Source organism: Danio rerio, chromosome 2, assembly GCF_052040795.2.
Source record: "Danio rerio strain M-AB ecotype USA chromosome 2, GRCz13ab, whole genome shotgun sequence".
Classification (NCBI taxonomy): domain Eukaryota; kingdom Metazoa; phylum Chordata; class Actinopteri; order Cypriniformes; family Danionidae; genus Danio; species Danio rerio.
The window spans coordinates 21,441,611-21,458,381 of NC_141022.1; the positions used below are offsets into that span (position 1 = coordinate 21,441,611).

General features: G+C 34.7%; 1 protein-coding gene and 1 long non-coding RNA gene across 8 annotated transcripts in view; one reads left to right on the top strand and one right to left on the bottom strand.

Annotated features, from left to right (window-relative positions):
- pbx1a (pre-B-cell leukemia homeobox 1a) overlaps positions 1–16,771 on the bottom strand; it is a 133,126-nt gene that overhangs the window by 24,740 nt on the left and 91,615 nt on the right. For 5 of the 7 annotated variants that reach the window (XM_087239973.1, XM_087239972.1, XM_087239975.1 and 2 more), the window contains 3 exon segments: positions 12,006–12,250; positions 4,998–5,188; positions 2,944–3,079 (listed from right to left, as the gene is read on the bottom strand). In XM_087239973.1, coding sequence (XP_087096099.1) covers positions 2,944–3,079; positions 4,998–5,188; positions 12,006–12,250 — 572 coding nt within the window. 7 annotated transcript variants of the gene reach the window in all.
- Positions 6,882–10,063, top strand: LOC137487790 (uncharacterized). Its single transcript, XR_015478392.1, has 6 exons — positions 6,882–7,303; positions 7,624–7,730; positions 8,689–8,815; positions 8,992–9,077; positions 9,380–9,422; positions 9,520–10,063. It is a non-coding gene; the product is annotated as an uncharacterized LOC137487790 (long non-coding RNA).

Below are 16,771 nucleotides of genomic sequence, written 5' to 3' on the forward strand. Positions count from 1 at the left end.
ATATAAATCATAAACACATTTGTGACTTTGGGTCATAAAACCTGACATGCTGTAAATGTAATTTTTAATTACTTAATTTTTTTTTTATATTGAGATTTATACATCAACTGGAATTTGAATACCTGAAGTTTATTTATAAACTAATTTCGAGAAGATCACAAGCTTATGATTGACTCTGCTGGCTTCGAGTCAAGCTAATGTACGGACCACCAATCAGGAGATTCCTAACTCAGTATAAATAACCAAGCATCATACCCTTAGTCATTTACATTTTGAAGAATTCCCCTTTCCACCCCGTCTCCTCCTCTTTTTCCTTTATAGGGCAGCACGGTGGCCCAGTGGCTAGCACTGTGGCCTCACAGCAAGGATGCCTTTGGTTCGGGTCTCTACCCGGCCAGTTTGCATTTCTGTGTGGCGTTCATGTTCTTCTCCGTGGTCGCGTGGGTTTTCCCCGGGTCTTCCAGTTTCCTCCCACAGGCCAAATCATGAGACATAAGTAAACTGACTATACCAAATCAGCAACATAGTCAAATTCCACCAGCAACACATAGCAGTCCTTTAGGTTCCAGGGGTGGGGGGTTCTTGAGATCTACCTGAGCTCAAACTCCCCTTTCGCTCTGCAAACGGGAGGGAGCCCTTGGCTTAAGGGACTGCATGCCAAACTAGCTTATTAACAATCACCAATTTCGTTCCAATGATGTATACTTTGTTAGGATAGGTCAATATTTGGTTGAGATTTTCTAAGGGTTAAAAAAAAAATCTAACTACTGAGAAAACCTCCTTTAAAATGGACTAAATCAGGGGTAGCCAAATATTTTCTTATGAAGGGCCAAAAACCAAACATGATTGAGGCTAGTGGGCCAAAGGTATAGGTGCCATCAGTAATTTTCTAGTTTATTTAATAATATTTAGAAATGACTAGAAAACATTGCTTTATATTAGCTAATACAGTATTTTTTCAACTTATTACAATAAAATCAAAACAATCTTATTCATAACAGAATTACACTAGTTTTTGCTTTGATTTGCTTGTCAATGTCTTCTGCTTTTTTTGTAGCTCAGCAATAAAATGGGAGGATGGGCTCAATCAAAGGTTACAATTGGCCAGCTTCGGCCTGTGTGTCCTACTTTGGTCATCTCTGGTCTAAACCAAGTGCTTAGCAATGCGTATTACTAATCGATTCAATTTAATTGTCAATAATCAAAGGTGAACTTACAAAACAATCATTATAGAATGTGGTCTTTACCTAATATTCAAATGTTTCTTTTCATTTTGTTCGCAAATTTTGACCTAAAACATTTATTTTTTTATCCATTTTCTTCCACTTGAAATCACTTAAGCCAAAATAAACCGTGCTACAGTACATAAGACATTTATTCAAGAGTTAACACTTAGCTGATGATTGATAATAAAGCTTGTTTGGCATGCTGTCCTGGGAGAGTGCCATGAGCTCATAAGATCCTCGAGCCGAGGGCTCCCTCCTGTTTGCAAGGCGAGAGGGGAGTTTAAGCTCAAGTAGATCTCAAGAAATCCCCTGCTCTAGCAGCTAATGAACAGATAGTGATTGTTTCTTAGAAATAACTACTTACTAGGAGCGCGTCTATGGTACCAATTTGGATTAGTCAATTAACTGAAGTTGCATGTTTTTGAATGGTGGGAGGAAACCGGGGAATCCCACGTGAGTACTGGGAGAAAGTGTAAAGGTTCTCAGAAAGCTCAGAAAGGTCGGCTTGCTTGGTAAAGACTCGAACCAGTGACGTTCTTGCTGTGAGGCAATAGTGCTAACCACTGGGCCACTGTGTCACCCATCTAGGGAAGGATGGAGGTAGGGGTGAAAGGGGGGAGTCTTCAAAAACAAAGATGGCTGTTATATGGAACCTAGGGTATTTATACAAGCTTAGGAATCGTCAGATTGGTGAATCATACATTGAATAATGCAGGACCAACCGCAAGCAATCATAAGCACGTGATCAAAAATTAGTTCATAAAATAAACTTCACTTGTTTTAAATTTGTATGTTGACAGCGTGAATGGTTAGCAGAATTGTGCTTTTTTGGTCCAGTTCAAATAAACCAAGATGGTGAATACATGTTTAATTGGTTGTTCTGATTAACCTTTTTAGTATTATTGTTGGATGCATGTCATATAGACAAGTAGGTGGCATAAATCTGTGTTTGTTTCAAAATATAAGTATATATGTGTGTGTATAGTTTCTAAAACCATAGGTCACTTAAAAATTTGCATTTTCTCACCTTTTACTCAAACTAAAACATGTAAATGAACGGTGGAAAGCAGTAGCCATTGACATCCAGAATAAGGAAAACAAACACTATGATAATCAATGGTAAATGGTTTAATGGAAGTAGTTTTAATGGAATTTGATACTGTGCTTTGTATAAGAAAAAAAAACAAAAAAAACTTGGATCTCTGTGGTCCTTAACTGACTCAGTAGGTGCAGAGAATAGTGTCCAACAGTAGTGTGTGTCCATTCTATCCTGTTGCAAAATGCATTGAAAAATCCTACACAGCGGTTATAGTTGCGGTGTTTACATGTCTGTACTGCACTTCAATAATGTAACTAAAGATGTCATATTCCACATGTCTTAATTCGATGTCTGTTTAGTTCGATTATGACCCTAATCGGATAAAATTAATCAAAAATCGCTGTTTACATGGTAGACTCTTAATCACAGAATTGTCTTCATCATATTAAAATTGAATTACCGCATTGTTCAAAATATTTTGTTTGTGTTCAACTAAAGATCAAATTGAAGGTAAGTTTGAAACAAGTGCAGGGTGAGTAAATGTTGACAGAATGTTCATGTTTGGATAAACTATCTCTTTAAGGACACATGTATGTCATCAGGACAACAAATTATAGCCTTCACATGTATTGTGTGTATTTGTGTATGTGGAGGGTGATGATGGCTGCTGCAGTTCACCTGTGAGACTGTAATTGAGCATTTCTTTGCTAACTCCTCCTTGGCCTCCTCGCTGGGGTAAGGGTTGCTGAGATGGGAATAAAAGTATTCATTCAGGATCTCTGTGGCCTGCTTGTTGAAGTTTCTCCTTTTTCGTCTAATGGAAAATGACAGAAGAGAGAGATAGACAGAGAGAAAGCCAGACGCCAGAGAGAGCGAGAAAGGGAAAGAGCAGAGCCAGAATGATTCAGAAGCTAGTGTCAGGAAAGTTCTTAACATTTGAACCTGCTGTTTAAGATTGTACTGTATGAACTTGAGTGTATAAACATATCAATCACATAAAAATATAACACGCATACTTGTATATGTGGTTTATGAGAACTTTGCTTAGGTGTAATGCATTTAACCATGTCATTATACAATTTTGTATCTGTTGTTTGTTAATTTATTGATACATCAGCAACTTATGGCTATTTAATGTAGAGCTTTGAATGTAGAACCTTTAAAGTATTATCAGGATATCATGTTTTATTTCATACAATATCGATAATTATTGAATATTTATAATAATACATTTAGGAATATAATAATTTTTTTTATTTAACCACTTTATTTTAATTTAACAACATTACTAATGCGAATAGTTTTAATAATAAATAAATAAAAATCAACAAAATATCTCATCTCTTTATAATAAATATAAGTGTTAAAGAGACTCTTAACTTGATAAACAAACAACAAATGTAGAATGTGAAACAGCAAACTCTGTAAACAAAACAAATTATGAAAATCAAATCAGAGCTTTCGAAAAAGGAACAAACCATCATTATTCAAATACATTTTGCAACATTACAAATTGTGAAGTTGAATGGCTATATTACCCCCAATGCCAAAAAACTCTTTTAGATGGGGTGCTAGTGGCTGGGATGCACAAGAAAAGAAACAAAATGCCACTCTGGGGACATCCTTACATTCTTTTTTCTTTTTTACAATCTCCACACTGCTGCTATACGGTACTCATTTTCGCATGTGTTGCTATTCTGACCTTAAGTGACAAGCACAAGCTTTCCATCACTATTTACTTCGGCATCTCTTGTAACTAGCTGACCATCAACCGTTTTCTCAGAGAATGACAAACAGACAAACCAAAACTGCAGCTTCAATCTAAGCTTATAGAGAAAAGTAAAAAGCACTGCAGTGTTTGGGTGTGCTGTGTTTATCTGAGGTAATTAGTCTGCCATTATTACTGAATTGTGTATATTCCATACAAAGTGTGAACCAGATTGGTTAGTGCTACTTCCATTAATCGCGGCTCGCTCACAGCATTTAGAAAAAGTTCAGATGTTTTTTAACTTGGTTTACCTGGAAAATGTGCGCGTGTTCCATGCACACCTTGTGTACGTAGCTCCCTATTTGTCGTACGCTCCATTGGAAATGACAAACTCACACCATAAGATTATTGGCATTCCTTCCAAGGCACGCACTCAGCAGCCACATTTGAATAAAACTATAGTCTTCAAATAGAAACTTCCTATCGTGCTTGTTTATATTATTGACAATGGTGTTCGGTCAATAAATATAAATACCGATTTTAGTGCCTTTATAGTTCAATAAGCGATAATACAAAAAAATATATATATATATTAATTAATTAATTTACACTAAAAACATTGCATGATGATTTGTCAGTTCCATATATGATAAATATCTGATTCTTTCATCAGGGATACATTTTTAAAAAAATACAAGTGCTCTCAGTTTGAAAATCTGTTTTAGTAGTCTTTAAAATTTCACATTCAAATAAAATATTTTTTTAAAGTTTGACAGTATTTACATTTTGGTCGGTACATGATTCTACAAGGAATACAAACGAGTCAACCTAGAGAAACTCAACATCTAGTTTAAGCAGTTTGGTCATACCTGGTCTCAAATATAAAATTGGCAAAGTGTCTTTCACATATGCTTTGGGTGCTCTCTTGTAATTTAACATTTGAATACTTGTCAATTTGTCCTTGCAAACCACATAAACAAGTACAAAAACACACACACACACACACACACACACTCATACAGACCTTGCGTCGAGGAAGCGGGAGCGCAGGATCATGACCGCCTCGCAGGTGCTCTGTTTGAGCTGCATTTGGATGGAGCTGAACTTGCGGTGGATGATGCTCACCATGCGCTCTATCTCTTTGGGGGAGATGGGCCGGGTGCGAGACTGCTCCCTCAGCAGGTTCATCACATGGGTGGTGAACTCATTACACGCCTGAACATCCACAGAGGGGAGGCACACGCTTTAGTCTCTGTGCATGTAAACAACACTGCAGGAGCTGCTCTCCTGAACAAACACTCTATCCTGAGGAAAGCATAGTTGTTGTTTTTGGTGCAACATTAGGACTTTTCACATTTGAAATTGTTAACCTTGGGTCATGCTAATCCGTGGACAAAAATATTACTAGGTTATCTGTAATCATGTTTCAGACTGCTCATGATATACCCGGGGTCAACAATAAATCATTTATTACAGACTTTTCATACAATATATTTCTCCTAAATACTGGGTTAACATTGTTATTTGTAAGGAAATTTCGATACCAATACCGATACCTGAGCTCAGGGTATTGGTTGTTACCAAGTAACAACTTGTATACACTACTAGCCCTGTAGAATTTAACAGAATCAATGTGCAGTATGCTTGAGACTTCTCATATTAATAAAATATGAACAAATACATACAATGAACTAGAGTATTTTTGTTATCCGAAATTCAACATTATTATTATTCATTCATTGATTATTCTGTACTTTACAAGTTCAACAACAAATCAAAAACTTTTTTTTTTAATATATATATTTTATTTAGCTAGCAGTAGTAGCTAGCAGGAATACTGTATGTCTCCTTTAAAATGATGGCATGAGATAGTTTTATGGTTTCAAATACTCACCAAAACCGATTTCAGAATTTTCAGTATCTGCGACTATTTACAATAGACTACTAATATCGGCATCGGTACAACCCTAGTTATACACATATTTGCAATATTACAGTCGCTAATTGTTAGGAAAAGCACTTGATTTGACTTTTCTCACTTTTGAAGTATTTACCTAACGTTACCTTTCATTGGCTGCTGTTTTGTGATGTAAACCTTGATGCTCAATTTATGATTGGCTCTCGCTATAGTCACACATCCAGCATCAACAAGCACACACCACTTCAGTTTACTTTCAACAAACTTACGACCGCAATGCAAGGTTAACGCCACAATTGCAGTGCTAACCCTGCTCTACCTAACTAGCCTGGGGTGACAGCAGGGCTAGTATCTCTTTTTAATTGTAGGTGTGAAATGTGTCTATACCCGGGGTTAAAAGCACCGTTTAGTATGATAACAATAATTTAAGTTTGCAGAGGTTAGAGGTAGGACCCTTTTTAGACATGTTATTAAAAATTGTCTGTTTCTTTTGTCCACTATCAGCCACATTCCTGATTTTTCTGAAAGAGGCTCTATGGCAAAAATATGTATGAGCTTTTTTATCTTCCAATCTAATTTTATAATATAAAGTGATATGAAAACAAATGGAGATAGTGGAAAAGAACACAGAGTAGAAGTTTTTTTTTTTTTACTCCTACAACTGTAAAACTCCACTAAATGCTGTGGAACCAAGGTTGAATCATGCATTGTGGGATATTCATTCATTCATTCATTCATTTTCTTTTTGGCTTAGTCCCTTTATTAATCTGGAATTGCAACAGGAGAATGAACCACCAACTTATCTAGCATATGTTTTATGCAGCAGATCACAGGGAAAAAGGACGTTAATTTCAAATCTTATTATTATAGTAACATTTGTCTTCAGATGCACTGATTTAGTTGCCGGAATAGCCAACAATAAAGTTTTGTATTAACGGCAAAAAAAAAAAAAAATAAAAAAAATAAAATAAAAATTAAATATTAAGCTAAGATCATGAATTCAAGAAGCCATTCTGTAAACTTCCTACAGTAGATATATAAAACCTTATTTGTTTATTAGTAATATGCATTGCTAAAAACTTTATTAGGACATCTTTAAAAATGATATTTCAATATTTAATTTTTTTTAACCCTCAGATTACTGATTTTCAAATAGCTATGTACACAGCAAATTCATCTGAGTTAAATTCTCGGTGTTGAAGCATTTGAGAGTAAAGTGTTGACGTTAAAGAGTTAGATTTTGATAAATGAATATAATAAGAGTTAGAATTGATTTTATTCAGTGCGAAATCAAGGAGTTATCTTTTCAACACTTGGTGGTGTTATTTCCAACGTCCGGGAATTCATGCAGCCCCAGTCACTGAAGAATTTTCCAGACGCCATTTTCCATCTGAGGTTTAGAACAGCAACTGGTGAGTCAAACTACCTAAATGTTGGTATTTTACTGACTTTCTTTAAGGAAATACAGTTGTAAACATATTGTTAAGTTAATAACTTTAGAATGGAGTGACAATTTTAATCTTCTGCGGTTCATTCATGGTCGTTTGTGTATCTAGCTTAACTGCATTACTATTGACTTCTTTTCAAGAATGTTTTTATATATGCTCACGCATACATAGTGCATAAAAACATCACATGTACATGTTCAACACATTTCTGTCACGCTTAATGCCATTTTGTTCGTTGTTACCCATCTGTAAAATAAAATCGACACTTCTCCTTTAATTCGAAGCAAACTAGCGAGGGAATCCCCGGAGCAGCCTAGCCCACTCTGCCCGGATGCTAACAGCAACACAGGACGGTTTCCATAAGCTCTGGAGAGTTTCTAAAACATATCTGGTGAGTAAATGAACATATGCTTACTTGTAAAAGGCTTCCTGACTAAAACAAATGATTGTTTGTTATTCGTGTACATTAATTAGGTTATTTTAAACACCGCGGCCCTTTTAAACTGGTTCATTCGTGGCCGTCCATATACCGTTAGTTCATAGACTCGCGTGATAACGTAACAGTTACGCTTGAATTATATTAAGCGTTGACAACCATTAAAGTCGGAATGTTAACATTAATGTCTTTAAATGACCGCGTTTGCACTTTCTCAGACATTTAAGGTTACAGAAGTCTCCCGGAAGTTGCGGGACTAACGTTAACGTTATCCCGCAAATGCACAGAGACTCCCAGATGACCAAGTAGATGCCCGCAAATGAATGATAATCTCCCGGAAATCGCGCGTCTCCCGCCCGGTCATTAAACACTTTGCACACCGCTCTCCACCGCATCCCTCCCAGCTCTTCAGGTACGTCGCGCGTCACCCCCACCGCTCTTCAGGTACGTCGCGCGCAACTCATCCCATTGCTCTTCAGGTTCTCATCTCTCCCGCTAATCAACTCTGTATCCCCCGAAAATTACTTTTCCCAACTCGGGATGTCTGACGTTAGTAAGTTAGGCTATTTCTGTAGTCAGGAACATCTTAGTCAAGCTTTTTTTCCCGCATGATATTGTGCTTTAAACTATAGGCTAAACTTAGCATGTACTGTACACAACAATTCCTTTTTATTAAAGACAATTTAGTACGTTGTAAACAGCCACCTGTCTGTAAAATTAATCAACTGATTCATATTTGAGAAGCCTAATGATGATACAGGTTTGATTTGTAGATTTATTATCAATAATCAACATCTGAATCAAAAGATATCTGAAAAAGTGTGAGGCATATTTTGTGATGTTCATCTCTCCTTTTTATCTGAAGGTTATGCATATGTGTTAGATACAAATTTTTTGTTGTTTTTTTTAACAGCCACAGTTCTCTATACAATAACACAAGACCCCGTGACGGTGGCTGATTAGAGACGGATGGTGTATTTCCAGAGTTGGTGAAATGACCAAGCACACCTTCTTGGTCATATGTGGTGATAATAATGAAGGTATGTTTAATAAAGTTCTGTATTTGTTTCACAATAAGCTGAGAGGGTATTAGAGCATTAAAGAATAACAAATGACATGAAGGTGATAAGTTTTGTATTGTGGGTGAACTGTTACTTAAATAATGTTTTGCTCTTTACTTTGCACTTTTCCTCTTCTGCTTATCCTAATATTTTAGATTATATTTGGACCTGAAACATCTGCTAGACTCCAGTAAAGGTGGCGTCAATACTGGACCTGAAAGGGCCTAACAAGTTGAATCTGGTAAAGAAACATGCACGCGTGCACACACGCACGCACACGCTTACAGAAAACTTGTTTATGAAGTTTATGAATATTTTTTACACTGTGGCCAATATTTTGGGGAAGTCAGCATCACTAAATGATATAAAAGATTTTAAGCTCCTCTAAATTTTGCTCCAAGTGTTGTGTTAAATTCAGGATTCTGGACAGACAGCTGCCTGTTTTTCCAGTTCTAGTCATAGTGGTTAACCTAATTGTTTTTGGAGATCCAACAGTGATGCATGTGTTTTTTCTACTTTTCCATATCCTGTCACCTCAACCAGCTGGGAGAGTCAAGTTGTGGATCATCATGAAGATTTTCAAAAGGTGAGTTTAGATTTCTTGAATGTTTTATTTACTTTAAATGTTCTTTTAAATATATCATAGAATTTGATTGCAATTTGTTTTCAAACATTTTTCTTAGTCATGCTGGAGTCTTGAAGAGTTCTTAGATGAGCATCACCCTATATCCGTGCATCAGGAACCACCAGACGAGCGATCAGCAGCTGCTACATTGTCATGGATATAAAGGTCATCCTGTGGCTGGGAAGCACTTCATTCACAGGACATGCTTGATGAGATTTCCTAGCTCCAGTTTGTTTTCACACAAGTTTACAGCATTTGTACCTTCATTTAAACTGCTGTGTTTGATATGGAGGACCAAGGAAACACCCGAAGTGAAAGATTTGCACGCCAAGTTGTTTAAAATGTAATTTCACAAGAAAACTATGAGTTCAGAAGCAAACTATGAGTGACGCTATATTGAAGTTTCAAATTGCTATGATAACACATCAAGTTTGGACCAAAGGACTGAAACAGCCTTTTTGCGCACTGGTCATACATATTTTGTTGATACTGTCTGTACTAATAAAACATTTAAAGCATATTTGACATTGTTGCATTTTAAAAAACTGAATGAATTGTTGAAGTGGTGAATGTTTTCAAATAAAATGTTTTTTCTTTTGTAATTTACAGTCTATTTGACCTTTTTACCGTATTTACACTCAAGAGAGTTGAATAAAATAACAATATATTACACCAGGCGGTGTTAAATATAGTTACATTTTTTAACTCTGCCCAGAGTTAAAATTAACCCTTACTTCGGTGTCAATGTGCCAACCCTTTTGAAAGTGTTGATTTAACTCTGTTTTGAGTGGACCCCATGAGACACTTTCAAAGTGTTGAAATTAACACCCATAGAGTTGTTTTGGGTCCCCATATTTTGCTGTGTATCAACCAAATATTATGCTATCGAAAGCTTATTCATTAAAAATAAAATAAAATAAAATTAAATAAAATTAAATTAAATTAAATAAAATAAAATAAAATATAATAAAATTGGTCAGGGTCAGCTATTACATATTAAAATAATAATGTAATATAACTACTGCATTTCGGGCGAAGTAGTGGCGCAGTAGGTAGTGCTGTCGCCTCACAGCACGAAGGTCGCTGGGTTGCTGGTTCGAGCCTTGACTCAGTCGGCGTTTCTGTGTGGAGTTTGCATGTTCTCCCTGCATTTGCGTGGGTTTCCTCTGGGTGTTCCGGTTTCCCCCACAGTCTAAAATCATGCAGTACAGGTGAATTGGGTATTAGGCTAAATTGTCCATAGTGTATGAGTATGTGTGAATGTGTGTGTGGATGTTTCCCAGAGATGGGCTGCGGCTGGTAAGGAATTTGCTGTGTGAAAAACTTGCTGTATAAGTTGATGATTCATTCCGCTGAGGCGACCCTGGATTAATAAAGTGACTAAGCCGACAAGAAAATGAATGAATTACTGCAATTCCTTTAATAATACATATTACTTCTATATTTTTAATTGTACTAAACATTTTATGTTTTTGTTTTTCATCACAAATGTGATAGAAAAAGTTAGGCTACATTTTACATTATATGGTAGTAAGGTTGTATTACTTACTGTTATTGTAATCCACAAATATGTACAGTAAGATGAACTTGCTAAAGTTTTACTAGTATTGTCTTCCTTAAATTGAATAACTTAAATAATCTGATTTCCAACTTAACAGCTCAAGCTACTGTCAACTGAGCATTTTACAAGACAAACATGTGATCGTATAACTTTTACATGTGTAGGCTACAAAATCAGGTGTTGAGCTTCTCTCAGATGTTCTCTCTGGTGCCCAAACTCTTAAGGGAACTTTATGCGTTTATATATATATATATATATATATATATATATATATATATATATATATATATATATATATATATATATATATTTATTTATTTATTTTTTGCTCTTTAAACCAGCCTTACAATTTCAAACAATAAAGTTTTATTCCCGTCTCGCTAGTAAGATTCAACACAATGATAAGAATCAGGTCAGTAGGCGGAGGGCAGGTGATCATTTGTGGCTGTCTGAATCTGAAGCGTTCTACCGCTTGAGTGTCTACACTACGAAAATAATCCAGACAAAAGCATTTTATTATCTCTGAAATTTGTTATGTTAGCGGTCTAATAACGTTTTAAAGTCTATATTTTTATCTGCAGTATGCTGTGTGTTAAGGCTAAATGCTAACAATACAGTCATGTTATAAAGACTTTGTTTCTTCCATGTGTGTTGAGTGTTAAGACTAAATGCTGACATTACAGTCTAATGTAACATTATAAAGATTTTATTTCTTCTATGTGTGTGTTGCGTGTTAAGGCTAAATGCTAATATTACAGTCTAATTTACAAAGACTTTATTTCTTCCATGTGTGTGTTGCATGTTAAGACTAAATGCTAATATTACAGTCTAATGCAATGTTATAAAGACTTTATTTGTAGCATGTGTCTGTTGTGTGTTAATGCTAACATTACAGTCTAAAGGTGGTCACACACAGAACACATCCTTTAACCAAGGTCTATAGTGACTCTGCTGAAGTCCAGAGTCCATATGTGCCCTCTCACCTGCTCATACTTCTCTAGTTCTGTGTGGTAGATCTGACGGATCTGGGACAGCTTGGCCCTGTAGTCTGAGTGTTCGGCGGAGTTATCGGAGCCGACGCCGCCTGCCGCAGCAGCAGCAGCTGCAGCAGCAGCAGACCCGCCCCCTTTCTCAGGACCAGACACACCCTCAGCCAGCAGCATGTTATCCAGTCGCATGAGCTGTGCATCTGGTGGCTCCTCCTCCTGAGCTCCACGGATACTGAGTACTGTTAAGAGAGAAAAGAAAGAGATAAAAAAATGTCAGTTTTGTAGAGTTCCTAATATAGATTTTTCATAAAGAAAATTATTTTGAAATAATAACCAAAGGTAACAATGGTGAGAAAACAGCGGTTAAGAAAGCATCTGAGAGACATAGATGCTTGGTTATTAGTCTCTCCAAACCATGTTTATTTATAGAGCACTATACAAAGTAGACTGCTTTAAAGTAAGCCTTACTTTTGTGTAAATAAATGTTTTTTTTTTTTTAGTTTTGTATTCATTTCAGTAAAATTACTGAATAATATTGTTTCTTCTGATTTATGTACAATGTGGTTTCTAAAGTAAAATTGCCATATATATATAGTTGAAGTCAGAATTATTAGCCCACCTGAATTATTCGCCCTCTGCTAATTTTTTCCCCAATTTCTGTTTAAGTAAGAGAAGATTTTTTTCAACACATTTCTAAACATAATAGTTTTAATAACTCACTTCTAACAACTGATTTGTTTTATCTTTGCAATGATGACAATTAATAATATTTAACTAGATATTTTTCAAGACACTTCTATAAGTGACATTTAAAGGTTTAACTAGGTTAATTAGGTTAACTAGGCAGATTAGGGTAATTAGGCGATTTATTGTATAACAATGGTTTGTTCTGTAGACTATCAAATAAAAATATAGCTTAAAGGGGCTAATAATTTTGTCCTTAAAATGGATTTAAAAAAAAAACAAAACTAAAAACTGCTTTTATTTTTGCCGAAATAAAACAAAAAAAGACTTTCATCAAAAGAAAAAATATTATCAGACATACTGTGGAAACTTTCTTGCTCGGTTAAACACAATTTGGGAAATATTTAAAAAGAAATATATATATATATATATATATATATATATATATATATATATATATATATATATATATATATATATATATATATATATTTATATATATATATATATATATATATATATATATTACTTTGTTTACCAAGTAAGTAGTTCTAATTGGATTTTCATTGCAAAATTATTTCTTGCGTTATTATTTTAGCGATTATACTTTTAAAATCATTCTGCCATAATTCTAAACCATAGTTTTTATTTATTTTTTATTTTTTATTCTGTATAGAAATAGCCCAGAATGTTAATTACCTGTTTATTATTAGGATATCAGTGGTTTATTTGTATCTTTAATGTTATAAAATATTCTAATCTTACTCAACGTCCCTAGCCCAATAAATAAACTCAACAACTAATAAGAAACAAATTAGAAGGTTGTTTAAACGAATTAATTTGTGTTTTGCTAAAAGTCATAGTTATTCGTTTGGTCACCCTTAATAGTGAGAATTTTACCTAAAATAAAAGTGACTACTGCCTTATATAATTGAAGAAGACAGCGTTAATGTTCATGATATTAGTCCTTTTGACCTCGATGGACTATACAGTAGATGCACATAAGAAGACTGATGACTTTGGACCAGTTCAACCAATGGCAGTTTGAAGGTGTTTAGTAGCCAGAACCATTTCTGGAAAGTCTGCATTGGCAAGGTGTCTTAAATTACAATCAAACATTGTTTTGGCCTGACTTTCTTCAAAACTGCGTCAGAGCAGTTTATTAGATTTCACCTACAATTTATAGGAGCCTTTAGTCATCAGTGACACTGAAAATCCACAAAGCATCTTACTGGAAAACCTTCAGACAAATTATACGAACATATTACATAATAATAAAAGAGATTTAGTGGTAATCTGATATAACAAACTAAAGAATTGCAATTTCTGAATATAAAACTTAACAAACAAGAAACACATAGATCATTTATAGTCTGAGTGACCTACATGACAATCAAGTTCAAGTAAAAGTCTATAATAAAAACAACATAACATCTCCTTGTGAGCTTTCATGAAGCTTGAGCAATGATATATGGCCTCCATTTTAATTGCTCTCTTCTTTGTAATATAAATTTGGAACTATATACTAACCTTGGCAGTGCAACGGATCATAAAACCATAATTTCATTGATTTGCACATCATTTAGAATAAATGACTTGATGACCACAGATCTCATTTTTAATCCTTGATCTTCTGATATTTGTTCACTGTCAGGATTTATGTGAGTCTTTCCTGTTCCCATCACAAGTTAATTCAAATTTAGGAATGTAGTATATTTAGTACATGTGAATATGTATATTCTGTGAATATAAGCTACAGTACTGCTTTAATACGCAGATACTGTACTGTTCAAATGATCAAATAATCATATAATTGTGAAATATGGTCAAATTATGCAATGAACTGTGTTAAACGAAGCAGCAGCAGAAAGCATTATCAAATTAGTAAGGAACAAACATGCAAAGTATACAGAGGTGGTTCAAAATTTTGTGTGGGACTTGTTATTACTACACTATGAAGTAAAAAGGAGATTATATAAGGACTCTCAGAGGAGTTTGGGATGTGCTATTAGAGCATTGTGAACTGTTTTATCTATGTGTGCCACTAGATGTCTCTCCTTCTGTTCTGTTGTGTTTTGAGAAGGCAGAGCGACAACAGAAAGCACCTGCTCCAGCTAGTAACAAAGACAACACACAAATCCTCATTTACAAATCATTAAATTAATAAACGTATATTTATATTCTGTATATTTATACAGACGACACCTCAATGACATTAAAGAACCACAGGTAATAATGCAAATAAAATGGCTGTGGTTAAATCTCAACATTTACATTTATGAATTTGACAGGTGCTTTTACTCAAAGCTTTACATTTACACACTGTTTTATTTATTTACTTATTTATTTATTTATTTATTTATTTATTTATTTATTTACTTATTTATTAATTTATATATTCTTGCTTTCCCTCAAAACTGAACAAATTGATCAACTTTTTTGAGCTACAGGAAGACAAGTGGGAATTACAAAATAAAAATGAATAGTAAAAACAAAAGTGCAACCTACTACTGTATGTGAAAGTGGTTGAGAAAACGTAACACATATGTCTTATTACACATGTAAACCCACAAAAACTACCAATGTCTGTTGGCACTGCCGCAATCGAGGCAATGCAAACATTCCTGTGGCATCATTCTGAAGATGACAGGAGAAGGTGAGGCAACCAGTGCGTTGCAATCTGTTTCCAGAAGCTCAAACCCAATCAGCCCACTCCCACTGCAAATGTCAAGGGCCGTCAGGGGCCATCAGGAGCCTGCAGAGGTCAAGAGTTCAAGCTATGGGTTGAGGTCAGATTTCTCAAGAGACTGCCAGCAGGATAGCAAACATGGTGCTTCACGTGTGCAGACTTGTATAGAGTGTGCATTTAGAAATTATTTTAACCCTTTCATAATTAAATTTTAAACACTGCTGTGTGTTATTTTAATGTGAGAATTATTTCGATTTTATTGCTTTATAGGTTCCATAAGTACACGTCATGTTAATCATATGCTATTGCAGCCCGACAATATATCATTTTGTTTTCCATTTTCTGCAACTACTAACAAACCTATTAATATTGTAAAATATTTGATATTCCGATTTGCAGATATGTGTAAGAACATGTATTTTGTCGTTTAAACAGCTTAATAGTGATCATATTACTTTATCTATGACGAGTGTCACCCTGCGTTGCTGTGAAGAGATTAGAGCTGCTGAATTTACAACTTGTTAAATAATCAACTTCTAATATGAATGGAAGTAAGTGTCTGTTTGACTGTAAATAATAAATGTTCTAGTAATCTAAAGTGTGATTCTGATGTGAGAAAATTTGCATAGTCAGATTATGTTTAAGAAACATAGCTGCCATCATCATAGACATCCTTGTCTGTTTTAGAAAACATAAATGTTATGTTTTGCTAGAAATTATGCATATTTAAATTTCTGAAAAACAAAATAAACATTATTTGTCTGAAATAATGTTGAAAGTGTGGTGTGCATATTTCTCTAGCTCATTAAAGAAAAGAAGTTTTGAATTGAACAGCTGATCTTGTGGCGCACTCTATGTTTTAATCACACTGATGTGATTGTGTGAAAAGGGTTAATATAACAGTATTAAACTCCTCAATTCTGCAATATTGATTTCAGTCTGATTTCAGACAATGCTGTAAAAGAAAAAAAAATTAAATAAATAAAAAAAAACGGTGACTGTCCAGTTTTAGTGCAGGTTCGACTCTCAATTAAAACCATTTAAAAGTTTGAGGTCAGTGCCTTTGTTTTCTTTGTTTCTTTTTAATAAATGAACTGATTTCAAAAGAAAACCTAACTATCTTATATTTTTTCAGTTTAGTGGCTAATTTGTATGAATTCACAATTTCAGGCAAACGAAAATGTAATTTTTTTAAAGGAGGCATGGCACCAAACCAGGCACTAAACCCAAACTTCACTGGGGGATGAGCAAATCATACTACTGTATATTGTACAAATTAAATCACAAATTCGTATAAATTCAGGGTGCAACGATTACCTGGTTCCACTATAAACCGCTCTTTAATTCAGCACGTATAATTAATCACAAAACTGCTACAACTAAACAA